Raw genomic sequence first — 27,487 nt, forward strand, 5'->3', positions numbered from 1 at the left:
CCCATAAAATCCTTTCCAAATGTTTGCTAGTGTTAGAGATGAATTTCTTTGGCAATATTTTCAAAGCAGAAAGGAAGAAAGATAAAATCTGTTCCCCAGTGAACAGTTAAACTGTAATACATGTCAGGCTGTGCCTCAATTAACAATATACTATGAGACTGCTACGTCTAGAACTATGCTGAGATTATGCAGGGATGTATCATTTGTTTTTTATGTCTTTACTTAAATGTTTTACATCATCCCTAGGAAAAATACCCCTCAACATGAATATCCTCAATAGAATCAAACAGCTAAGAGTAAAGGATATGTTTGAGCCAGAAGAATTGCCAAAAAGTATAAAGGTAAAGGTAAAGGTTCCCCAGCACGTGAGTGCCAGTCGTTTCCGACTCTAGGGGCCGGTGCTCATCTCCGTTTCAAAGCCGAAGAGCCAGCGCTTGTCCGAGGACGTCTCCGTGGTCATGTGGCCGGCATGACTAGACGCCAAAGGCGCACGGAACGCTGTTACCTTCCCACCGGAGTGGTCCCTATTTTTCTACTTGCATTTTTACATGCTTTCGAACTGCTAGGTGGGCAGAAGCTGGGACGAGTAACAGGCGCTCACTCTGTTACGCGGCACTCGGGATTCGACCCGCCAAACTGCCGACCTTCTGATCGACAAGCTCAGCGTCCTAACCCACTAAGCCACCGCGTCCCTGCGCCAAAAAGTATAGAAACCTGCTAATCATCAGATGCTGATCTATGACCACAACAACTAAGAAACAACCAGTTGCATTTAGAAAGTGTCTACGTAGCAAATCTAAGCACAACGCAGGCAGTAAGTAAGCAACTGCAATTCCAGGACAGACTGTGATTCAAGCTGGTCATACCACAATTGTAAAGATGTTACCACAAGCTCCAGTGGCCTTTGAAGGATTTTATTGCAGGTGTTAACCTAGGATAGGGGTAAGCAACTGTGGCTCTTTTATGACTTGTGGACTACAACTCCCAGAATTCCTGAGTCAGCATGACTGGTTCAGGAATTCTGGTTATTGAAGTCCACAAGTCATAAAAGAGCCAAGGCTGCCTACCCCTGACCTAGGAGGTCAGTTAGAATCAACTAGGCCAGGGGTCTGCAACCTTGACAGCTTTAAGACTTGTGGACTTCAGCTCCCATAATTCCTCAGTTGTAAAGGTTGAAGACCCCTGAACTAGACTAAGGCATTCTGAGTGACTGAACCAAGTGGATGAAATTCTCTGTCCTTTGAAATGCATACCATCCCCTGGCTGCATGGCTTCGGAAGAGGCTTAAAACCTTATTTTCTTGCTTTCATTATTATGATTTTTGCCTCTTTGAATGGTTTTTTTTTGAGGGGGGAAGGGAGATTTTATAGTTTCAGACTGATTAACATTATGCTACTTTGATAGTTATTTGTAAATTGTCAATTGAGCGTTGTGGCTAGTAGTGACAGCAGTAGTAATTGATATAATTTCACTCAATGCTTTGATTTCTACCATACATCATGTTGGCTGAGTTTACTAGGAGAAAGCAAGATGTAAATGTGTTTGCAATGAGCAGCCATATCAATAAATAAATGAAATTTAAAAAACCTAATCCACTTACAAAATCTGGGAATATAAAAGCGGAGTCCTCTTTTAAATTCTCACCAGGTTGGGAAACGAGCTCTTTATGGATAGGATTCAAACTCAACATAGCACAACTTGCAAATATAAATCTCCATACTCATAGGATCTTAACTAATAGAAACAAGACAAAAATGAATGGAAGATAAATGAAGGATTACTTTAACTTTGCCCCAACTATAACAGAAGGAGAAACACTCTTTCATAAGTGAATAGAGAGGAACAGTGAAAACACCCCCCCCCCAAAAAAAAAATCCTCTAGTCCTGAGATTTGACTTCGTTTTCTTTGAAACAGGACTTTTTGGGGTGGCGTGGGGGGCTGGACTGACAAGAGCTGTCAGTGTGGACCTGAAAGAGGAAGCTCTACTCCTTTCCACATTTTAGAGCAATCTTAATGGAAATGCAAGAAAACAGCCAATTTATTTTGCTTTCATACATAGCCCACATGAATTGGGCTGTAAGGGGAGAGAGTTAAGTAAATAATATAGAAAAATGCCCCCTTACAGAACTACGATTAAGTAGGAATAATAAAGTTGATAAAATCAGTTGTGGTGCTCCATCACAGGAGGTTTTCAAAAATAGACCAGGCAACCATTTGACCAGGATGGTATAAGGTCTCTTGCCTTGAGTAAGGGATGGACTAGATCTCCTTTCCAATTCATGATACTGTCTTCCAAAATGTTCCAGTTTATATTCTATGGGTGAACCAGGACTTTCAAATTTATTCCCACAATTTGGGGAGGGGAAAGTTCTGAACATTGGTTTTAAACCTATTTTTGGCTTATGGTAAGAAACAATAAGGGGACGTGGTGGCTCAGTGGGTTAGGATGCTGAGCTTGTCGATCAGAAGGTCGGCAGTTTGGCGGGTCGAATCCCGAGTCCCATGTAACAGAGTGAGCGCCTGTTACTCGTCCCAGCTTCTGCCAACCTAGCAGTTCGAAAGCACGTAAAAATGCAAGTAGAAAAATAGGGATCACTACGGTGGGAAGGTAACAGCGTTCCGTGCGCCTTTGGCGTCTAGTCATGCCGGCCACATGACCACAGAGACGTCCTCAGACAAACGCTGGCTCTTCGGCTTTGAAACGGAGATGAGCACCGGCTCCTAGAGTCAGAAACGACTAGCACGCATGTGTGGGGGAAACTTTACCTTTACCTTTTAAGAAACAATGCTTCCATTGGCTTTAGAATCTCTGATTGCTCAACTTTGAGTTAGTACAACAGCAACTATGCTGAGAACCAACCTTAATGCAATATTTTTATTAGCAGTCTTTCACTTTTAAAAATTATTCATTTTATATGCAGATAGTCCTTGACTTATGGCCTCAGTTGGGACCAGAATTTCCATTACTAAGCAAGAGAGTTAAGTGAATTGCACCCAATGTTATGACCTTTTTTGCCACAGTTGTTAAGTGAATCACTGCAATTGCTAAGTGAATCATGTGGTCATTAAGCCCTGGTGATGCAGTGGTTGGAAGGCAGTACTGCAGGCTACTTCTGCTGATTCCTGGCTGCCAGCAGCAGTTCAGCAGTTCGATTCTGACCGGCTCAAGGTTGACTCAGCCTTCCATCCTTCTCAAGTCGATAAAATGAGGACCCAGTTTGTTGAGGACAATACGCTGACTCTGTAAACCGCTTAGAGAGGGCTGTAAAGCACCGTGAAGTGATACATAAGTCTAAGTGCTACTGCTATTGCTATTAAGCAAATTCAGCTTCCCCCATTGAGTTTGCTCGTCAGAAGCCAGCTAGGAAGCTATCAGGTGATGATCACCTGACCCCCCAGGACACTGCAACCATCATAAATGCATCCTGACTGAAACTGATCACATAACTGCGGAGGTGCTGTGACAGTTGTAAGTGTGAGAACCAATCATCAGTCACTTTTCCCAGTGCTGTTATAACGTCAAATGGTTGCTAAATGAATGATTGCAAGTCAAAGACTACCTGTAATCTTGCCATCCTTAATTTGATACTTACCAGGGAAATTTTATTCAGATATAGTTTTCAGGTTTGCCGGAGTAAAAGATAGAATTTAAACAAGCCAATCCAGAAACATATTGTTCAGGAATGTGAGGACTGCACTTTTAATGACATTTTAACCAAATCTTGCACATCTGAAGATGGGGAATTGTATAAATGATTGGAGGAAAATAATAAATTTTCAACTAAGCTCTGCAAACCTATATTGAGTCCTGAGACCTATAACTGATCAGCTTCATTCTTTCTTTCAGGTACCACAGCATACCAGTGTTTCTCTCTTTCAGGTTAGATTTTAACTAATGTATTCTAGATTTTTGTATTCCAAGGCATTTTTGGAAAAAAAAAACCTCATGGAAGACTTCACTTTTCTCTTTAAGTACTTTACAGGTGAGAACAGCAGAGGTCTTTAACTGGAACTTCAACATTTACTAAGCTCCAGCTGGGTCAGATATCACTGAATGTATTAAAGCTAAAATAAGAAACACACAGTATACCTTGCACAGATTCTTCAAATTAAAAATATACTCGTAGGAATGCTAATGCTGAGACTTACAGGAACAAGGAAGTTATGTGGGCTGAAGCTGCTCCCAGGGATGGAATGGCTGTCAGTTCATTGTTATTCAGTCGCCTGGAGGAAACAATGACAACAACAAAAAACAATTATTAAAAAAAAATGAAGCAATTTTTTTTTTTTTTTTGCAAATCTCAAATACTTTTTGTTGCTTGCTGTTGGTCATGATTAGAAGTCCTAGAAGTCCGGCTGCATGCAGAAATGTGTCAGTGCGTTTCCTGTAATTCTGTGACTTTCCAGTCAAGCCACTGCCAAGAGTACTTGTAACAGAAACCCAGCTGCACATTCCATGCCTACTTTCGTTATTGCTAACACATATTTATGGAACAGCAACAAGTGCCAGCTCCCTCCAAGGCTGGGCAAACTACAGATCACGAGACATATGCAGCTCCTGGAGAGTTCTAAGTAGAGCTCCTGATCCATATTCTTGTATAAAATTTCTTTTGATATACGTATTTTTAATGGATGGCTTGGGGACAAGAAGATTCTCTATTAGGATCTCCTCGTTGGACTTAAGTTACTGTACTGGATATGGTTCCAGCCATTTCAGGAATAGTAGTGATCTCGTAGCCACAATGACTCCTGAAAGAGGGTTGCATCATTAGTTATAAAAGATGATAATGACCCATCCAGAGCTATTGTGTTAGACAGTAGTCTCCGGCTTTAGACACCACTGTAGTCTTCTGCTTTAGATACCATCATGTGGTCAAAGGGGAATGAAAGAAGGACCTGCTGCCCGAGTCTGTTCTGTGTGAAGCGCCAATAAGACTTGGTTCTCCCAACCACCTGTCTCCTATGCTGTGTCCCTTCAGCCATCCAGATTAGTGCTGTCCACTTTAGCTAGATGCAGACAGAGGCAACAGCACGAGGCATTTCTTTGCATACAGGATTGATGCTGCTGCGAGTATGACTTTTCTCTATAACTGGCATCCTGTTCCATCCGTCTCTCCTTTTTTCCTCACAATATGCATTGACTCAGATGGCTTTATGACTGGTCAGACCCTATGGCAACTATTCCGTCTAAATGAGTCCATCAGTCTCATGAATTTGGGAATCTTACTGCATGTGGAGAGAGACAGTTTGGTGTAGGGGTTAAAACATCAGACTAGAAACTGGGCAACTAGGAGTTCTAATCCTCCCTGAGGCACAAAGCCAGCTAGCCTGACCTTGGGCCAGTCCCTCTCTCTCAGCCCTAGGAAAGAGGCAATGGCAAACCACTTCTGAAATCTTGCCAAGAAAACTGCGGGTCTTGTCCAGGCAGTTGGCAAGAGTCAACACTGACTCAAAGGCATAAAAAAGAAGTAGAAGATAAAAAGATGCAGAAGAAATCAGTAAATCCTCAGTAGCTCAGCAGAAAGAAGGAATTGAAATTGAAAGGACTGAATTTATTGTTGTTGTTGTTGTTGTTGTTGTTGTTATTATTATTATTATTTGCACAAGCATGTCTCCTACCTCTTCTTAAAGAAGAAAAGGTGTGTGTGTGTGTGTGTGTGTGTGTGTGTTGTGTAAAAGAAATCATTACATCAAAAGTACACTTATTTCAGCAAAGTATACCCATTTAACTGTTTCAGTTAAGGATTATTAATGGTCTTTTTGGGTACATGCTGGATATAAATGAAATACAAATAAGGGTTGATGCTTTAAGATTCAATCTTTTTCTAAGGGGGGGGGAAAGGATCCTCCATTGCTGAATTATTGAATTTCAGAGTATCAGTAGTACGAGGTCTGTACTGGGCTACTGAAAAAAAGGTGACCTAGCCTGTTTCCTTCAGGATTTAGAAACCTGCTGTTCCCATGTTGAATTAGTCCATTAATTAGCATTAAACAGGTGCTTGTCTGGTTGCTTGAAAAGTGCCCAATTTCCTGGCCTGCTTGCCTAGCTTTAACCTCTCCAAAGAAACAGTCAAAAAAAGTTACCGAGGGGAAAAAAACCTTTGCTTCCTGCCTAAGAATAGAAGAGTTTCTCTAACTCTACAAGAGGTACATATAATTGGATCTTGCTTATTTATCCTTTGTCTTTTCAAGCAGCAAAGATTTTAAATGGTTTGTGCTTTATTTTAGATGTAAGATTCACTATATCTGTAAAATGCAGAGATGGGAGAAAAGTTGCAAAATAAAATTGAGGTCCAATTGTTTCAGCAAGCTCCTTTATATCAAAGCATTACTATATTTGTTAACATTATCTGTAAAAGTCAAGCAACGAAAATGGTTACAATTATGAAAAAATGTACCTGATAACCAACAAATTATAAGTTATTGCTTATATCAATAATCTTTCCCAGGCCAGCATCCTTCAAACAAAACAGAAATTACAAAATGCCTGATTTTTGTATTGGCTAGATTCTCTGGGCAATACAAAAACTGAACATTTTGTAAACCAATTTGTTTATTAAATAAACGTCCGCTATTTAAAAATAAAAAAAACCCAAATCTGAAGGAAATCTCTGTTGAAAATGTTCTAGCAGTATATAAAAGATAAAGCAGTACATAAGAAGATAAAGCAGTAATGCATGTATCCAATTAACCAACCATAAACCATAGCAAGAACAATCATTTACAAGTATAAATAGTTGTGTTTTGTTTTTTTTTCAAAAAATACATGTGGGTATTTTGGTTCAATAAAACCTTCCAGAAACTAAGAAGAAAATTATTGAACTTATATATCTATGGGAAGCTGTGCCATGAAGATACACAGCAAACGTCCTGATGTTCTCCAGAAGTTCACACATTCTGCTTGGAACTCAAAAATGGCATCGCCTTTATTGATACATACACAAAAGATGTACATGGACAACCTAAATGGGCATCTTTTTATGAAAGAGCTCCACATGAACATTGGAACATAAGTAGGGTTTTCAATGATGATGATTGGCTTCATTCATGAATTCTTTCCTTGTTAATGCAAACAGGAAGGACCTCAGGTATATTCAATAACAGAAGCTTCTATAGGGTGTTGATTGGCAGGTATAACCTGGCAGGACAAGTTAGAACTTACTAGCAATCTAAACAGTAAATTCTTGGTTGTTAGTTTATTTTGCTGTTAAATATTGGAATATTGTTGGGTGAGATGCTTTGGCATCTGATCAGCAGCTTCTCTTAAATAACAAGCAAAGGTAAGACAGGCTGAACAACTCTCTGAAGCAACTACAGCTAAAAGCTCTTTCCAACCCTTTGATCCTGATACTACGTGTGGTAACAGGGAGGGGGAGTGCCACTCAGTATAAAATATTTACAATCTAGTTGCCAGGCTAATGTCATGTTGAAATGGATCCTACTTAAAAATAGCACAGTTCTCTTTAGGAGTCACTGAAAGGCACTTAGATTTTACTCTTTTTTTTTTAGAAGGCAAAATAGTAAAAAAAAAATAGTTTGGGAAAGGAATTTTATGCAATTTGGCCCTGATTATGATTAAAACTAGCTTAGAGTTTTATGAACTCTGAAATTAGACATTGTGCTCAAGTGTTAAGACTTTCAAGCGCCATTTATGCCGTCAGGTGGGATGGTTCAACAACTTCTAGACAGCCACAAATTCTCATTCCATGCGGTGTTCAAGAGCCTTGATAGATAAAAACTGCAGGAATTTTTAGCTTTTCAGCTTACAAAAATAAATTGCTAAAAAGAAAAAATTGTCATTTAATTAAACGTACTGTAAAAAGAGCGGAGAGGGGAATATTCAGACAAAAAGCAAGTTTCATATACAACATAAAGTAGTCCAATGGTGTATGATCTCCAATGCTAATCACTGGGTGGAGTGGGGTTTTGTACTTATGATTTTCTTGCGACCTTCAAGCAGAATCATTTGTTTTATTTTAGTTATTAATTGAATGGATTAACCAATGCACATTAAAAGAACATTGTGGCCACTATGTTGGGGTTTTTTTTAATTATTTTTTAATCAGTTGCATGCATTCTTCATTGTGAAGCTGTAACAGCAAAAGCCACTTCACAAGAAATGGAATGTTTCATTGATATGTGAATGTAATAGTATAATAGTTAAGGGTACTGTATGCAGTTGCAAAAAGAAGATATCCAATTCATCACAACTAAGTCGCAAACTATTATTTTTTTATTGTATTTTTTATTTTAATTCCATTTATATCCCGCCCTTCTCCGAAGACTCAGGGCGGCTTACAAGCTTAGCAGTAGCCTTCATTCTATGTATATGCCTGCTTATTAGGGCTTTCATACACCCCCCCAAGCGGCATTATTACAAAGTCAGCTTAATTGCCCCCAACAATCTGGGTCCTCATTTTACCTACCTCGGAAGGATGGAAGGCTGAGTCAACCTTGAGCCTGGTGGGATGAGAACCTGCACTAATTGCAGGCAGCTGGTGTTACTTAAGGAGGCATTAGCCCACTGCTCCACCAAGGCTCTTATTAAAGGATATGAGTAAAGTACCATTTCCTAATCTTCTGCATACACTACAGATACCGTGTTTCCCCGAAAATAAGACCCGGTCTTATATATTTTTTGCCTCCAAAAGAGGCACCAGGTCTTATTTTATTCTGCAGCTGCTTGCTACTGCTCACGCGCATCACCCCTGGCCTACATTTTGCTGGCAGAGGCCTTCAGGAAAGGCCTCTGCACCCAAGAAACAAGCTCTGGAATTGATGCATGCAGTGCCCCCCAGCCTCCGTTTTGCTGGCAGAGGCCTTTTCGGAGCTTGTTTCTCGGCTACAGAGGCTTTTCCTGAAGGCCTCTGATGGCGAAATGGAGGATGGGGGGGTGCTGCACACGTCAATCCAGAGCTAGTTTCTCGGCTGCTGAGGCCTTTCCTGAAGGCCTCTGCCGCAAAACGGAGGGCGGAGGGCGCCGCGCACATCAGTACGGAGCTCGTTACTTGCCTGCAGAGAAGTTAAGTGAATCATGTAGTCATTACACAAATCTGGCTTCCCCCATTGTCTTTACTTGTTGGATGATGGCTGGGAAGGTCACAAATGGTGATGATTACATGACCTTGGGATGCTGCAACCATAGCAAATATATGCCGGTTACCAAGCATCCGAATTTTGATCATGGGACCAAGGGGATGAGGTTTAACAGTCGTTAAGTGCAAGGACTGATCGAAAGTCACTTTTTAAGTGACTTTAGTGTAACTTCAAATGGTTGCTAGTTAAATCGAGGATTACCTGTATCCTAAAATTGGATGGATGCAACATTCTTTTCAAATTACGTCTGTGTGTAAGAAGCATTTATCTATCATTGCATAAAATGCATCATATAAATGACAAAATATTGACAACTCCGTGCTAATGAAGCTTGGCAGATGATATAATTTGTTAGATACGGCCCAGTAATGTTGTATCTTTTAAATAGTTGCAGGAGGAGAACTTCTTACACTGTTAAAAGAAAATAATCTACAATGAACCTTGCCCAAAAGCAACTGAAGACTATTCTGCCTCACTACTTTATAAACAAGATTCATAATGAAACATTTTCTGTCATCAAGCTTAATCGATCCCTGAGACTGAAGTGAGGTTGTTTTCCTGCCATGGCAAAGAACAGAGAAATCGTACCAGGAATGGAATGGACATATGAGAATACAGGTTATTAGTGTATCTCCTGTATGTTCTTCAGGAGAGAGTGCCATTATAATCTCTGTGCCAGGTCATTGCTGTACCCAAAATTAATACTTGTAGTGCTCCTCCTGTATAATAAAAATAAACATTTTTTTTAAAAAAAATAGTATCAAAATATTATGAAATCCCAGGTCTCTGCAACCTGGTGAGTTTTGGAATGAGACCAATAAAATCTCACAAAACATTTGACCATTATTTCTATTTCATCTCCTGGTCTATACCAACCACAGGATAGAAGGTGGTAAGTTCTGAATAAAAGACATAAAGGCTTTAAACTAATTATTTACTACAGGATCCAATCTGGGTCAGTCAGAGAGACCAGAGATTTATGTTTATGTTTATGTTTATGTTTTATTTAATTTATATACCGCCCTTCTCCCTGGGGACTCAGGGCGGTTCACAGGGCATATAAATAAAAATACCATACTATACAAAAGTTAAAACAAAGATTAAATCAGTGCCCAATTAAAAAAACAATAATGCAATCTAAAATAACAATTTAAAACCCAGCTCCCCCATCAGGCCAGACCGGCCAATTCAAACAAATGGGTCTTCAGACCACGACGGAAAGTTCGGAGGTCCGATGCCGTCCGGAGCTCCACCGGCAGTTGGTTCCACAAAGCCGGGGCACCCACAGAGAAGGCTCTCCCCCTGGGGGCCGCCAGTCGGCATTCCCTGACCGGAGGCACCCTGAGGAGGCCCTCTCTGTGGGAACGCACAGGGCGGAGGGGAGTTGAAGCCGGCAGCAGGTGGTCCCCGAGGTACCCCGGACCCATGCCATGTAGGGACTTAAAGATCATAACTAATACCTTGAACCTCACCCGGAAGACAACTGGTAACCAATGCAGCTCGCGGAGCAAAGGTGTAACATGGGAGTACCGGGAAACTCCCAAGACAACTCTCGCGGCCGCATTCTGTACCAGTTGGAGCCTCCGAGTGGTCTTCAAGGGAAGCCCCATGTAGAGAGCATTACAGTAGTCAAGGCGAGAGGTCACGAGCGCATGAGTGACCGTGCACAGGGCATCCCGGTCCAGATAGGGCCGCAACTGGCGCACCAGGCGAACCTGGGCAAAAGCCCCCCTAGTCACGGCCACTACATGATCTTCTAGGGTAAGCCGTGAATCTAGGAGGACTCCCAAGTTGCGAGCCCTATCCACGGGGGGTAAGAGCTCACCCCCCATAGAAAGAGATGGAACATTTTGAATGTCCCGGGATGCCGGAATGCACAGCCACTCAGTCTTGTCAGGGTTGAGCTGAAGTCTGTTCCTCCCCATCCAGACCCGAACCGCCTCCAGGCAACGGGACATCACAGCGAGGGCATCACTGGGGTGGTTTGGGGTCGAAAAGAAAAGTTGGGTATCATCGGCATATTGATGATACCCAACTCCAAAACCACGAATGATCTCACCCAGCGGTTTCATGTAGATGTTGAACAGGAGAGGCGAGAGAACCGACCCCTGAGGAACTCCACAAACGAGAGACCTCGGGGCCGATCTCTGCCCCCCTGCCAACACCGACTGCGAACGTCCCAGGAGATAGGAGGAGAACCACCGAAGAACCGTGCCTCCCACTCCTAATCCCCTGAGACGCCGCAGCAAGATACCATGGTCGATGGTATCGAAAGCCGCCGAGAGGTCTAATAGGACTAGGACAGAGGAATATCCCCTGTCCCGAGCCCTCCAAAGATCATTCACCAGAGCGACCAATGCCGTCTCCGTGCTGTACCCGGGCCTGAAACCCGATTGGTAGGGGTCCAGATAATCCGCTTCATCCAGGACCAGAGGGAGCTGATGCGCCACCACACTCTCAACAACCTTCGCAAGAAAGCGAAGGTTGGAGACTGGACGAAAGTTGTTCAATACAGCTGGGTCCAAGGCAGGCTTCTTGAGGAGAGGTCTCACCACCGCCTCCTTCAAGACGGTGGGGAAATAACCCTCACTCAAAGAAGCAGATATAACCGCCTGGAGCCAACCTCGTGTCCTCTCCCTAGCTGCGTAAACCAGCCAGGAAGGGCACGGATCCAACAAACATGTGGAGGAGCTCAGCCTCCCCATAATCCTGTCCACTTCATCAGGGGTCACAGAATCAAACTCTTCCCAGATAACATTGACAAGACCGTCCGTGTCCTGATCACCTGACTCTGCCCAGCTGGAGTCCAAACCGGTCCGAATCCGAGCGATTTTATCCGACAGATGTTGACTAAATTCCTCGGCACGACCCTGCAAGGGATCCTCCCTCACCTCCTGATTAAGAAGTGAGCGAGTCACCCTAAACAGGGCGGCCGGGCGATTATCTGCGGACGCAATGAGGGTAGAGAAGTAATTACACCTCGCCACCCTCATCGCTGCGAGATAAGACCTAATATAGGTTCTTAACCGCAACCGATCGGGTTCGGATCGGCTCGACCTCCAACAGCTCTCTAGGCCCCGTTTCCGACGCTTCATCTCCCGGAGCTCCGCGGAGAACCATGGAGCTCGCTGGGATCTGCGCCGGGTCAGGGGCCGCAAGGGTACAACCCGGTCAAGTGCCTCAGTGGCTGCCCTTTCCCAGGTTTCCACTAAGGCATCCGCCGAGCTGTGAGCAATGGAGGCAGGTGGGGACCCCAGCGCCGCTTGGAATCTATCAGGATCCATTAAGCGTCTGGGGCGGTACCATCTAATTGGTTCCGTATCCCCACGGCAGGGGGTGGCAAAACGGAAGACCATCCACAGGAGATGATGATCGGTCCATGACAGGGGCATAATAAATGGAGAGCCCCCACCAAGATCATCCAACCACCGTCTAGATAAAAAAATCAGGTCAAGAGTGTGGCCTCCCTCATGAGTTGGTTCAGAAATTACTTGCGTCAGGTCCATGGCCGTCATGGAAGCCATGAACTCCCGAGCTAACTCAGATGAGCCTCCCAGGGATGGTAGATTGAAGTCTCCCAAAACTATAAGTTTGGGAAACTCAACCACCAACCCTGAGAGGATATCAAGCAGCTCGGGCAGGGCTGCCGCTGTACGACTAGGCGAAATGTACGTCAGCAGCAAACCCAACTGCGCCCCAGAACCAAATCTCACAAAGAGAGACTCACACCCGACTATCTGAGAAACGGTGGTCTCCCGCGGACATAAGGTCTCCCTAATAATAACCGCCACTCCCCCACCCCTACCTTGAGCTCTTGGCCGGTGCAGCACCCGGAAGCCTGGTGGGCAGAGGTCAACCAAAGGGAGCCCATTTAGTCTTCCGAGATGGAGCCCATCCTCAGGGTACTTCTCTTTCACCATAATGTGTGCTTTGGGCTATTCTATGTATAGTGTTTATGTGGTGCCTCATTGTGTGTGATTTTTTTAGTTGTTGATTGGGGTGTTGATGGCTAGCTATTAGGTCATTGGCTATTGTTTCCTTGTGCTGCCATGTCCTCAGCTCCTGAGAACCTGATAAGCTGATGGTAAATTAGCACTCCTGTTTGAATCATTTCCTTGGCTATTTTTCTACCTGCTCAGCCAACAATCTTAGTGGCTGCAAAATTGAATGTATGCCCTTGCTCACTGCAATGTGACACTACCAATGAGTTAGGGTCTCCTCATCCGATTGCTCATTTATATTGCAATCTTGTGGTTAGCTGTAGGACAGGGAGGAAGCTAATCACCAGAATACAGACTCATATTGATGGCGGTTACAGTGTTCTGGGGTCATGTGATCCTTTTCTGTGACCTTCTGACAAGTAAAATCAATGGGGAAACCAGATTCAATTATCAACCATTTTACTAACTTAACATCTGCAATGATTCACCTAACAACTGTGACAAGAAAAGTCACAAAATGGGATAAAACTCACTTAACAACAGCAAAATACATTTTGGGCTCATTTCTGATTGTAAGTTGAAGGCTCTATTCTGGGCCCAGTGCTCTTCTACATTTAGGCAAGAAAAACTAAATGCACAGGTACAGTATAGTGCTCTTTGTTCAATAGTAGTAACTGTGAGAGGTATCTCAGAGTCCTAGTGGACAATCACTTAAATATGAGCCATCAGTGTGCTGCAGCTGCCAAAAAAGGCAACACAGTGCTAGGCTGCATTAACAGAGGGATAGAATCAAGATTGCGTGAAATACTAATACCACTTTACAATGCCTTGGAAAGGCCACACTTGGAATACTGCATCCAGTTTTGGTCACTACGATGTAAAAAAGATATTGAAACTCTAGAAAGAGTACAGAGAAGAGCAACAAAGATGATTAGGGGACTGGAGGCTAAAACATACAAGAAACGGTTGCTGGAATTGGGTATGTCTAGTTTAATGAAGAGAAGAAGTAGGCGTGACATGATAGCAGTGTTCCAATATCTCAGGGGTTGCCACAAAGAAGAGGGAGCCAAGCTATTCTCCAAAGTACCTGAAGGCAGGAAAAGAAGCAACAAATGGAAACTAACCAAAGAGAGAAGCAACCTAGAACTAAGGATAAATCTGACAATTAGAACAACTAATCAGTGCAACAGCCTGCCTCCAGAAGCTGTGAATGCTCCAACACTGGAAGTCTTTAAGAAGAGATTGGACAGCCATTTGTCTGAAACAATATAGGGTTTCCTGCTTGAGTAGGGGGTTGGACTAGATTTCCAAGGTCCATTCCATCATCATCATCATCATCATCATTATTAAACGTTTATTCATAAAACATGAAACTCAGTCAACTGAACACTCAAACTGACTGGCACTAATGGTTGACACGGGCTGCTGCCAGCATCCTAGGTATCAACCAGGTATCTCCTTAAAATGTAAGATGTTCCGAGTAGTGCAGTTTTTTGTAGGTTTGCTGGAGTTATTGCAGGAAGTTGCAATTTCTTGATGTGTTTTGTAAAGTTTTTGGACATAGTTCCCAGTGCCCCGATGACAATGGGTATCACTGTTATGCGTTTCATCCATAATCGCGCAGTTTCAATGGCCAGGTTGCGGTATTTCATAATTTTTTCCAGTTCTTTTTCTTCGACTCTGGCATCTCCTGGTACAGCGATATCAATCAGCTGTACGCTTCGGTTCTCTACAACTGTGATATCTGACGTGTTGTGTTCCAAATGGCAATCTGTCTGTATTCAGAAGTCCCACAAGATCTTCACCCTCTCATTCTCGACAACTTTTTCAACCCTATGTTCCCATGACTTTTCGGACACAGGCAAGTCATATTTTTTACACAATGCCCAGTGGATTAGTTTAGCAACTTGGTCATGTCTAGCTTTGTAATCAGTTTGCGTGATTTGTCTGCACTCAAATATTAAATGTGAAACAGTTTCAACTTTGTTGTTGCAAAGTCGGCAATTTGGATTGTCAGTAGATTTTTGTATCTTCACTTTCATGGCATTACTTTGTAGTGCTTGTTCTTGAGCAGCCAGTATTAAGCCTTCTGTTTCTTTCTTGATGGTTCCCATCTTAAGCCATGCCCATGTCAAGTTGTTATCACATTTTCCTTCAACCTTTTTCAAATGTTGTCCATGCAAAGCTTTGGTTTTCCATCTACTTAATCTATCATCCAGCCATTTTTCCTTATATTCTGCCTTTGTTTCTGTTATGTTGATAATGCTCTCTGTTTTCACAGCCTGCAGCAGTTTTTCTGTACTTTGATTCACATAGTCATTCAAACTTCATTTTTCTTCTTCTACAGTTTGGTGGATTTGCAGTAGCCCTCTGCCCCTTATTCTTCTTGGCAAGTATACAGGGAGTGCAGAATTATTAGGCAAATGAGTATTTTGACCACATCATCCTCTTTATGCATGTTGTCTTACTCCAAGCTGTATAGGCTCGAAAGCCTACTACCAATTAAGCATATTAGGTGATGTGCATCTCTGTAATGAGAAGGGGTGTGGTCTAATGACATCAACACCCTGTATCAGGTGTGCATAATTATTAGGCAACTTCCTTTCCTTTGGCAAAATGGGTCAAAAGAAGGACTTGACAGGCTCAGAAAAGTCAAAAATAGTGAGATATCTTGCAGAGGGATGCAGCACTCTTAAAATTGCAAAGCTTCTGAAGCGTGATCATCGAACAATCAAGCGTTTCATTCAAAATAGTCAACAGGGTCGCAAGAAGCGTGTGGAGAAACCAAGGCGCAAAATAACTGCCCATGAACTGAGAAAAGTCAAGCGTGCAGCTGCCAAGATGCCACTTGCCACCAGTTTGGCCATATTTCAGAGCTGCAACATCACTGGAGTGCCCAAAAGCACAAGGTGTGCAATACTCAGAGACATGGCCAAGGTAAGAAAGGCTGAAAGACGACCACCACTGAACAAGACACACAAGCTGAAACGTCAAGACTGGGCCAAGAAATATCTCAAGACTGATTTTTCTAAGGTTTTATGGACTGATGAAATGAGAGTGAGTCTTGATGGGCCAGATGGATGGGCCCATGGCTGGATTGGTAAAGGGCAGAGAGCTCCAGTCCGACTCAGACGCCAGCAAGGTGGAGGTGGAGTACTGGTTTGGGCTGGTATCATCAAAGATGAGCTTGTGGGGCCTTTTCGGGTTGAGGATGGAGTCAAGCTCAACTCCCAGTCCTACTGCCAGTTTCTGGAAGACACCTTCTTCAAGCAGTGGTACAGGAAGAAGTCTGCATCCTTCAAGAAAAACATGATTTTCATGCAGGACAATGCTCCATCACACGCGTCCAAGTACTCCACAGCGTGGCTGGCAAGAAAGGGTATAAAAGAAGGAAATCTAATGACATGGCCTCCTTGTTCACCTGATCTGAACCCCATTGAGAACCTGTGGTCCATCATCAAATGTGAGATTTACAAGGAGGGAAAACAGTACACCTCTCTGAACAGTGTCTGGGAGGCTGTGGTTGCTGCTGCACGCAATGTTGATGGTGAACAGATCAAAACACTGACAGAATCCATGGATGGCAGGCTTTTGAGTGTCCTTGCAAAGAAAGGTGGCTATATTGGTCACTGATTTGTTTTTGTTATGTTTTTGAATGTCAGAAATGTATATTTGTGAATGTTGAGATGTTATATTGGTTTCACTGGTAAAAATAAATAATTGAAATGGGTATATATTTGTTTTTTGTTAAGTTGCCTAATAATTATGCACAGTAATAGTCACCTGCACACACAGATATCCCCCTAAAATAGCTATAACTAAAAACAAACTAAAAACTACTTCCAAAAATATTCAGCTTTGATATTAATGAGTTTTTTGGGTTCATTGAGAACATGGTTGTTGTTCAATAATAAAATTAATCCTCAAAAATACAACTTGCCTAATAATTCTGCACTCCCTGTAATCTGTCGATGTCACTTCGTGGATGTGGAGCATGGTGCATGTTCAAAAGTTTACGCGTTTTCCGGTCTAGGTGTTCCAATTCGGCCAATGTCCAGTTGATCATTCCAGCTGGGTAGCGTATCACTGGGACTGCCCATGTATTAATAGCTTTAGTTATATTTCCAGCATTCAGCTTTGATTTTAGTATTTTGCGGACTCTTCTGATGTATTCCTTTTGTGTTGACTCTTTGACTTTTCCATTCAAGATGTTATCTGCTTCCAATATACCTAGGTATTTGAAACTGTCATCCTATGCTAGTACTTTCATAATACTTCCGTTTCCCAGTTCTATTCCTTCTATTTTTCCCATTTTTCCTTGTTACATGGATAATATAGCACATTTTCCAAGTACAAAGTCCATTCTGATGTTGCTGCTAAAACAGTTGAACTGAGTCAGTGTGGCTTTTCGCATACAGTTTTAAGTCACCCATGTATAGTAGATGGTTTATCTTGCCATGCTGGCTTGAGATGTGGTATCCCAGTTTTGTATTTCGTAATATTATTGTCAATGGAATTAATGCGATGTTGAACAGTAGTGGTGAGTCCCCTTGGAAGATTCCTACTCTGATGTTGATTTCACCAATGTTCTCCCCATTTGCTGTTAGAACTGTTTTCCATTTTTGCATATTTGCTTTCAAAAATGTACAGATGTTTTTGCTGATTCCAAAGTTTTCCAGACATGCATTAATCCAACTGTGGGGTAATGAGTCAAATGCTTTCTTGTAATCAATTCATGCCATATTTAAATTTGTTTTTTGTCATTTTGCATTTTTAAGTACCACTTTGTCAATGAGCAGCTGATCTTTTGTTCCTCTTGATTTTTTATAATTTCCTTTTTGTTCTGCTCGATACAAATTGTTTTCCATCAGATGACTGAATACTGAATTTGCCAGTATTCTTGTAAAAAGTTTGAATGTTGTTGGCAGACAAGTAATTGGGCAGTAGTTGCTTGGTTCTGTGCTCTTTTCAGGGTCTTTCATTATCAAGTATGTTCGACCAGCTGTTAACCATTCTTCACTTGTGGCATTTTGAAGCATTTCATCAAACTGAGTGGCCAAGCGGTGATGGAGGATGGTGAGGTGTTTCAACCAGTATCCATGCAGCTTGTCCAGGCCAGGTGCACTCCAGTTCTTGACCTTTTATACTTGCTTTGCAACCATATCAGTGGTTATTACAATATTCTCCATTTTGTTTTGTGTTGCTTGCTTTTGGATATCTTTGATCCAGGAGGCAGTTTTATTATGTTCCCCTGGGTTTTCCCACAGTTCTTTCCAAAAGTTTAAGGTTTTTTTCTTTACATGGTAGAACAGTAGTTTGGACTTTATTTTCATCAAGTCACCGATAGAAGAGGTGCTGGTTTCTTCTGAACTGGACGTTTTCACAATATTGTTTTATTCGTCCTTCATATATTTCCATTTTCTTTGCTGTTGTTATTACACGCTGTTTTAGGTTTTCCATGATTTATGTTATTGTTGTTTCCTCCAGGTTATATTTTTTGTATAAACTATTTTTCAGCTTTTCGTTCTTTAGTTTTCCTTCTTTCAAGTATTTCAATTTGCTGACATCTCCTCATAGTTTTGTTGTTTTATTTTCAGGTCGAATTTTCCACTTTGGTGCTCCAGTGGGTTTCTTTTTTGGCATTTTATAACCCAATTCTGCAGTTATAATGGCAGCTGTACTGTACATTAGTTGGTTTGTTTCATACAGTGTGCTGGATGGGATGGAAGTTAAGATGTTGTTCACAGCATTTAGTAGATCTTTCACTCATTTGCTATGCACTTCACGGATGGCAGGCAGTCTTTTTCTTTCTGTGTTTTCTTTGATGTGGTTTTCAATCTTTTCTTTCAGCATTTTTGCTAGATTACTTAGCTCTACACTTTTGAGTTGTTGCACAGGGGAATCTTCATCCTGTATGGTGGCTTCTTCCGCTGGTTGGTCAGTTTGTTAGTCAGTTTGTTCAGGTATTGGAACAATTTCTTCAGCCTGTTCTTTATCATTGCTTGTTGTTTTCTTTTTAGCCAATGTTCGTAGATGTTGAATTTCCACATCTGTAAAAAACTTTATTACGGATGATGAAACGTCTTTGATCCATTAATCGTTGTTCGGTTACATCACTTTCCGGATGCTTTTCCTTCCACAGTTGTTTATTATTATTATTATTATTATTATTATTATTATTATTAGTAGTAGTAGTAGTAGTAGTAGTAGTAGTAGTAGTAGTAATACTATTACTACCACTACTGTTATTACCTGTACTGTTTGCAATATAATCAACTATTTGAAATAATTAATTATATAGCAATATATAGCAGAATATATTGTCAATTAGTGTGACATGCCTGCACAGCAAGACACATCTTTTCAAACTTCTCTAAAGATTAGTATTAGGGTAAAATATGTTATCATTTAATAATTTATTCCATAAAATCTGGGGGCTCCAGGGGACAGATGAAAACTTGAGATGGCTCCAGGGTTAACGTTCACGGCCTCTTGTATTTATTTATTTTTTTGAGGGGGGAGGTTTAAGTATTTTAATATTGGCTGTTTTTATATATTTATTTCAATCAGTTGTTATACACTGCGCAGAGTAACGTTTTATGACAACTATATCAGTTCTCATCATTGAGAGTACAGTATGGTGTGGTGAGACTATAGCTGAAAACTGGTGAATCTATTACCTAATGTGTGTGCTGGGAAATTAACAGATAGACAGACAGAGTAATGAGGCAGCCACTTTTGTGCTAGGATAGTTTTCTGCTGACTCAAGGACAGATAGCTCTTCAAACCAGCCTTGGGAAGAAGCTCTTTGTCTCTCCTGCTAGAGAGCGGAGGGTGGGAGGGAGGGAAGGTAATTATCCCATGGTACCAACACTACACCTTTTCTTCTTGAGACAGCAGGAAAAGATTAGCATTAGATGTCACAGCAGACTCTACTTCGTATTGGAGGAAAACAGATCCATGCAGCTTGGTGTGATTACCTGGCTATCCTTGGGATTATGAAATATAGAAGCAGAGAGAGGCAGGGAAGAACAAACAACACCAATGATTTCCAATAAAGACACTGCAGTTTAATTGAGACACTCTGTTCTACTAATTGACTGTTAATTTTTTAAACAGCACCCAGGTACTATATGAAAGGAAAAACAAAAGCTCAGATTTAATCTGCTGGTGCAAGCTGGAAGAACAATGGAGTCACGTCCTAGGAAACTGTATACCTTTTCCTGCTGCTATCCCAGCCAGAATGGAAGTGAAGACAGAGAGCGGCTAGGCTAGGATGAAAAGTCCTTTAGACAGAAAATACTTACACTTCCCGTAGTTTTGGCAGGTTTGTGAAGGCAGAAGGATCAATCTCGGTCAGTTTATTGTGGCTCAGGTTTCTGTTTTAAAAAAAGAGAGTAGTATCAGCAAAAGACAATTCCTACACTCAGCAAAAATTGGCAATCCTACTTATGTTGGAGTTGCACCGGATAATAATAATAAAAATAAGAGCAAAGGCAAAAAGAAGGGAAATGCCCTACAAACGCTACCTTAAAACTGGCATTTTACTGGCTAACATTTTCCAGTCCTGCTGTTAATAAGACGAATTTTAGCAATGTTGCATATTGTTGGATTTGCATTTGAGATCTTTTAACAAACATACATACAAATAAATATCATCTATACATTCTGTGACCTTTTTGATATGTCAGTGAATTCTCTCTTGCCACATTCCTGACATCTTTCTTCAAGTGTAAATATACGACATTTTTTTTTCAATTAAGAGCAATGAAAATGATGCTTTCCCATCAGAGTATGAAGGTACAAAGACAACATTAAATTAGTATCTTGAATTACCTTAACAACTGCAAGAGTATCTCACTGGAATGCTGAAACTAACTAGAGCTTTGCAAAAGCTTTAAAACAAAAACTAGGCATTCAACTGAGTGTATGGTGGGTAAAAAACAGAAGAATGAATGCACAATATTTTTCATCCCGACCCAGCTCAGGGGATCTAAAGGAAACTTGAATATCAGTAGATATGGTCTGAGACATTATCCTAGATGATATAAAGGTAAACCCTCATTGCATACATGGAAGTTCATAAGAGAAGAAATTATCAACCCACTCTGAAATCCCCATAATATCCCTGCTAAATCCTGAACAAAGCTAGAAATGTACTTCAACTGTAAATTTTAAAAAGGCAGGGATAGGCACAAGTAAAATATGTACATTACATCTCTCTAAGACCCCATCTCATTTACAAAATTAGCACAACACTATCACTTAGTATAAAGTTGGCCCCTATGATCAGCCAATGTTGTGTAGTGGTTGAGTTGTGGAATTGCATTGTTCTACAAGTTCACTCTCTCTCAGTCCACCATCTATCCGAATAGGTTATAGTGGGGAAAAATAGGAGAAAATAATATACGTGGTACAATGAGTTCTTGAATGAAAGGTGGAATATAAATCTAACAAATGATGAAATCTGTGGAGATTATTTCTAAGTAATGTGCAAATAGCACAATTCTACATTGAGGCATTGGGTTAATGATGCTCAATTCCTAATAAAAACCAGAGCCAAGAGTGCAGCCTAAGCTATTGTTTTATTGTCATATCCAGCAAAATGTCGGCTCCACTAGGTAGGAAAAAACCAAGAAATCAACTCCACAGGAAGGCCAAAACTACTTTTATGGAGACTGGTTTTTTTTATTATTGGCTATAGTAACAGAATCTTGTAAGTATGACTTGCTTTATGTCTCTCCCTTCTTAGGCTCATTAGGGAGATTTCTGTCCCAGCTGTTTCCATGCATTTTTTGCTTGTTTTGGACTCACAATTTGTTTTTTCCCCTCTTTGCTTTGGTAACGGATCTTGCCTATTTCTGTCAAGGTCATCTGCATCTTCTACTTTTTACAAAATTAATATCATTATTTCCCCCACACACACAGCAACCTGGATTAGCTGTAAATAGAAGCGGTGACCAAAATCTTAAAATAATGCTTTTGAACCCCACCAAAGAGATTTACAATACCCTTGACTCTGTTTTGTTTACTTGCAACTTTTATCACTTCTGCAAAAGTCTTACTTTTCCTACTCAGTTTTCTGTGGGGCCCAAGAAAATAATAACGACAAGGTTATAGGATAAGCAGCTAAGGCATCTGTCTTCTGAAGCTTATTGTGAAATTGTTAAAAATAGATTTGCTGGATTAGATCAAAAACTCATCTAGCCCAGTATTCTGTTTTCCCATGTTGTTTCCTGGCAGATCCTGAAAACATTGGGATCTTCTCATCCCTTTTGTCTGGCAAACTATATCCAGATACTTGATGCCTCTAAAACAGAATAACAAATACTTTGCTCCTAGGATGAAGACCAATTGATACCTTTATCCTCCATGATATTATCAACAGGATGAACAACAATTGATACCTCTACCTGATATAATATTATCAACAGGCTGATAAAGTGAAGATCAACAGGATCGTATATTTTCACTGAATCAGAAGGAGTTATTTAGACTGTTAAATCCCATTCTTTGCTTAATTTAATGCAACAGTATCAATTAAACAATATACTAGTACGGTATTTATTATTAGATTCTTCTTCATTAATACAACCTCTGCTTTTGTTCATTTTCATTGGGAAGATTTCTATTCTACCTTTTCTTCAGGAGTTTGAAGTGGTATACGTACACCTTCTCCATTTTCCCCCACAATAATTATCCTGTACTATAAGTTGAACTAACTAATTCTTGGCCCAAGAATTCTTGTTAAGTTCTGCATCTGAGAGTGGATTTCAACGTAGGTCTTCTTGGTTGAGCAAGGAAACAAGCACTCTTATTTGCCCTCTCAAGTCTCTTACTACATTGCCTTTAGGGTGGAAAAAAACCCCCATCACTTTAAACAACTTGTAAGTAGCAGCTTCCTTCTCACTATGCATATGTGTTACTTTGGTGATAACACTGCTAGCATATGATTCTGAAAGAGTGTCAGTGCTTTTAAAGGACAAAATAAGACTAGCAAATGGAAGAAAAACCCACCTGTCAAACCCCACTCTAATGTTTTCAAAAGACCATTTCCCCCCCTGTCTGGGATAGAAATCAACATTGGATTCACAGAGGCTTATACTGAATGAAAAAAACAGCAAATTGCAGCTCAAAAATTCCAAGGTACTTCTAAACCTGAAACAGTATCTCCCAATCAAGAAGAGATTAAACAAAAACACAATTTGTCCTGCAAATCCCTTGCTCAAAAAAAAAAAGCAAACCAGAAAGACGGGTCTGAGCTGGTCTGTATCATGAAGAGAAAAAGAGAGCAAGTAACGTGGATTTCATTTTTCAAAAAGGAATGCACACACATATGACTGCAAAATTAGACACATTCGTGTAAAAATAGCATGTGTATTTTTAACTTTGCAAATTTCATGTTGTCATTAAAATTTTCATCAAGCTCTTTAGTGCCTTTAGAAAACAAATAAGGAACATATAGTACTGTATGTGACTGTTCAGTTTAAAAGAGAAGAGGCATATGGTTTAACAATTGATTTCTTTGTTTTTGTGTGATGTACTTTGATAGCACAATCTGTATAGAGTCTAAGAATACATTCAATAAAATGAAGAACTGGATAACTCAGTCAGATCCTGTTGCTTGAATTTCAAATACTGAAAATTTGAATTGGGCCCAAATTATGTTGTTGTGATGATACACAGTATATAGAAAGTCTCAAGTTCAATCTCTAGGTTAGAAATTGTTTTGTAAAAGTCTAGAGAACAATTGTCAGTCAGTATTTAAAATAGTGAAATAGAATGTCTTAAATCAGGGGTCCCAGCAACCAGTCCACACAAACAAGCAAAGCCCCATCCGTGGGATGCAGGCAGCACACACAAAAACGCACTCTCCAGTCCATGGAAAAACCTTTCTCCACAGAACCGGTCCCTGGTGCCCAAAAGGTTGGGGACCTCTGGCTTAAGTGATGTGTTTTGATTCAAAACATTCTGAATTCGGACTATTTCTAGTGCAAAACTCTTGTGCCCAGACCTGGGACTCCTTCAAGTGTAGGCAGAGGTGCAGCATGGCAAATATGTGGTCTGGGCTGTGGTTAGTTTTGTCACCTAATGTGCTGTCTTGTAGCTGTCATTTCCTCACTACCGTGACAGCTTTAAGATCCAGGTGAAAAGTGAAGTGACATCATAAGAAACCATTGTCTCATCTGGATCTGCTTTTACTTTCCAAACCTTGCTGACAAAAGTCTATCAACCTTTTGGAAAAACACCTTTGGGACTCCAGTTCTTATTCATTTTTTGAAGATTTCAGGTTAGCTTACTCTCTGCATTTTCAGGACACAACTCTGTGGCTCCTTCTGCTAACAAGGTAGAAGAGCGACAGCTAAGGAAAAGAGGAGCAATCCAGGAATGTTTGTTGGTGCCAAATGCTACTTCCATTAAACATTTTGTCAGCCTTTGTCCTAATCCAGCTTTTCGTCACTTCCCCCACAAAAGGAACCGGGAGCCAACAGAAGAGAATATTAATAGTTGAACTATGGTGCTGTCTGAGCTTGGCTGCTTACTTGCAGACGTTTCATTACCCAACTATAGGTAGCATTTTATAAAGATGTTAGGTTATGAAACATCTGCAAGAAAACAACCAAGCTCAGACAGCAACAAGGATTCCATGGAACCAGGAGCCTTGAACAATCAAAAATTCACAAGAGGAATCTCTCTACTAATCTGCTCAGAGAGATCTCCCTCGCCTGCAGCTTCCTGAGCAGACACCGCACCCAAATCCAAGATATCTTTACAGATGCTTTAGCAGAGGAGGGTCTGGTGCACACATGGCTGGACTTCAATAGAGAATGGAAAGCCTCTGAACTGCTGTTGAAGGGACAGTACAGAGCAAAAAAAAAAATCCAACAAAAAAAATCCAAAAAATCTAACAATCCAAATCCTGGACTAACAGAACCTGCAGCTTTTTGACAGCCTGCCACCATGCATTTCAACCCATGACATCAGTTCACAGATGGGAATGAGGCCTTTTATGATCTTCCTTTCTCCTCTGCCTTGCAGAAGAGATTCTGGAACAGGAAGCTGTCTGATCCAAGATCAATTTCAACACATGCGTTTTCAGAAACAGACACTTCTTTATTGAAACACAGGACAGAGTAGGGATCTGCAGAAGATGCCTTGCAAGATTCAGTACAGATCTAGATTCCTGCCAACCAGGAACAGTGGGTCTAAAGGGATTACCCACTTAATTCCATTCCGTATGAAATGTATACACTACTTTGACGTCACTGGATTAAAAAAAAAAAAAGAACGGCCACATCAGATTAGATATTTAATATAATTCAGCCTCACTCTTGAGAGAATCTTGCACAAAAGTCTTCAAAAAAAGAATAAAATAGCAAGACTAGTCAATATCCATCCATTCTCTCTCTCAGAATTTGAGGTTTTACATCATTTCTGCAAGCAAGCCCAGTGATTCCTAAATAATACTACAATTACAATAATGCAAATACAAAATTAGTCTGCCAAACAAATTAATATACTATGATTTGGTAGTTTAAAAATGTATAGTATATGAAAAAGCTAAATAATTTTATGCTCCTAACATTGTCATCTTAAACTGTAGTTAGCATTGATAGAATATTTTTCTTTATTCTCTCTTCTCGATACTCTAAATTATTTTAATAGAATCGTACATTTTAAACATGTTAAGCTAAAAACAATGTATAGAAACAAGACAATGAACTAAGATTTATAATAACAATAAAAAGAGGGGGAAATGTGCAGTTAGTCTGCAACTTATGACTATAACAGTCATTCATTTTGCTATCATTCAAAGTTGCAATGGCACTGAAAAAAGTGACGAACAACCGGTCCTTGCATTATGACCATTACAGCAGCATCCCCATGTAACCAAAATTCAGATGCTTGACAATGAGCATGTATTTATGACAGTCGCAGCATCCTGGAATCGTATGATTGCCATCTGCAACTTTTCCAGGCAGCTTCTGACAAGCAAAATCAATGGAAGAAGCTAGATTTGCTTAACGCCACCTGATTCACTTAGCAACTGTAAACAACTTAACACCTAACAACCATTGCAAAAAAAAGGTCATAAAATCAAGAGCAGCTTATTTAAGAATCGCTTTGCTTGGCCATGAAAATTCTGGCCCAAACTATGATCAAAAGTGAAGGAATGCTTATAGAATGCTCTTTCTCCGTTTGCAGCTCAAAACATTCAAGCCCTTTTAGTTTCAAAAAGATCCCATGTGAGGATCCCAGTGTACATTTTATGGCCATGAGCAATACACAGAAGGAAAAACAGGTTATTTTCTTTCCTCTCACAATAGTAGAACTGGCCTGCTATGGTCCATGGGAGCCGGACACAACTTAGCAACTGAACAACAAGCAGTGGCTCTTATGTAAAACTTTTTTTGCCAAGGGGAAGCCAATCAAGGTTGGGAACACCCTTGTCCAGTGAGAAGGAGTACCTTTTGCTCTGCTCAGCATACATCACAACCTGATGTACACGGCGCATGGAATGGCCCAGAAGGACAGGAAGAAGAGGAATAGCTATTACCAAGTCAATGGTCAGATAGGAGCGGCTTGAGCCCAGGTCAAGAAAACAACTTGAGAAAATATCTCAAACATGCCCCTTCCTAGCTGAAGAGGGAAGAGGAGGCACATTCAGGTTTGCAAGATTCTGTTAGTATAGGTGTTAAAATAAAAGTAGTTTGTATAGTACTGGTTTCTTAGTCTGATTTACATTGTATTGGACTGACTCCCAGGGAGTAGGCATCAGCTGGGATCAAGATTCTTTGTCATCTGGGGCAGACACAGCTGCTCTGGGTGAATGTAGCTGAAATCAGGCTTCGGTTCCTGAGAGTCACCCATTGCATCCAGAACAGGGTCTGCAGATCAGAGTCCTCTACATCCAAGTTGGCCACAACAGCCGTCTTCCCCTTCCTACTCATTCCTTCTCCACTTTGCTAGAGAAACAAGAAACTATTGAAATTGAGCCTTTTTAGTTAAAGAATGGAATCTGTTATCCCAGGTTAGGGTGAGAACGACCATCTCAGATGGCTTTTCGAGGATTAGACAAATTAAAAATATAAACCTGTTCTGCTAGGGTTATGGGCATCAGGAAAGGCCCTTTATAGTATGTAAGAGAGAAGCTTCAATGTCTTCCAAGCTGTGGAATGTCTTCCCTTAGGAATTGCGTTTGGACTTCATCCTTTTTACAAATTCTGTCAAGATTCCTTTCACAGCCCTTATTGTTCAGTTTTAGGGTCTTTTTGTTGCTTTTCATCTACATTTTATTTTCTAAGTATTGTTCACAGCTTTGAACACACACTAAAGAAGAAAGGCTGGGAATAAATCACGTCAAGTAGCAGATTAATTATCTGTGGCTAACAATCATAAAAATAACTATACCCATCCAAAAACAAAAGAAGCATTTCTCTCTGAACTG

The 27,487-nt window shown here is 40.8% G+C and overlaps 1 protein-coding gene across 3 annotated transcripts in view; it reads right to left on the bottom strand.

Moving 5' to 3' along the window:
• Positions 1-27,487, bottom strand: part of LRIG1 (leucine rich repeats and immunoglobulin like domains 1) — a 147,471-nt gene that overhangs the window by 74,019 nt on the left and 45,965 nt on the right. For all 3 annotated transcript variants that reach the window (XM_083355962.1, XM_083355963.1, XM_083355961.1), the window contains exons 2-3: positions 20,346-20,417; positions 4,151-4,225 (exon numbers count right to left, since the gene is read on the bottom strand). In XM_083355962.1, the coding sequence (XP_083212088.1) occupies positions 4,151-4,225; positions 20,346-20,417 (147 nt within the window). The remainder of the gene's footprint in view (positions 1-4,150; positions 4,226-20,345; positions 20,418-27,487) is intronic.

The sequence above is a fragment of the Vipera ursinii genome (assembly GCF_947247035.1).
Source record: "Vipera ursinii genome assembly, chromosome: 2".
In the NCBI taxonomy this organism is placed as follows: Eukaryota; Metazoa; Chordata; class Lepidosauria; order Squamata; family Viperidae; genus Vipera; species Vipera ursinii.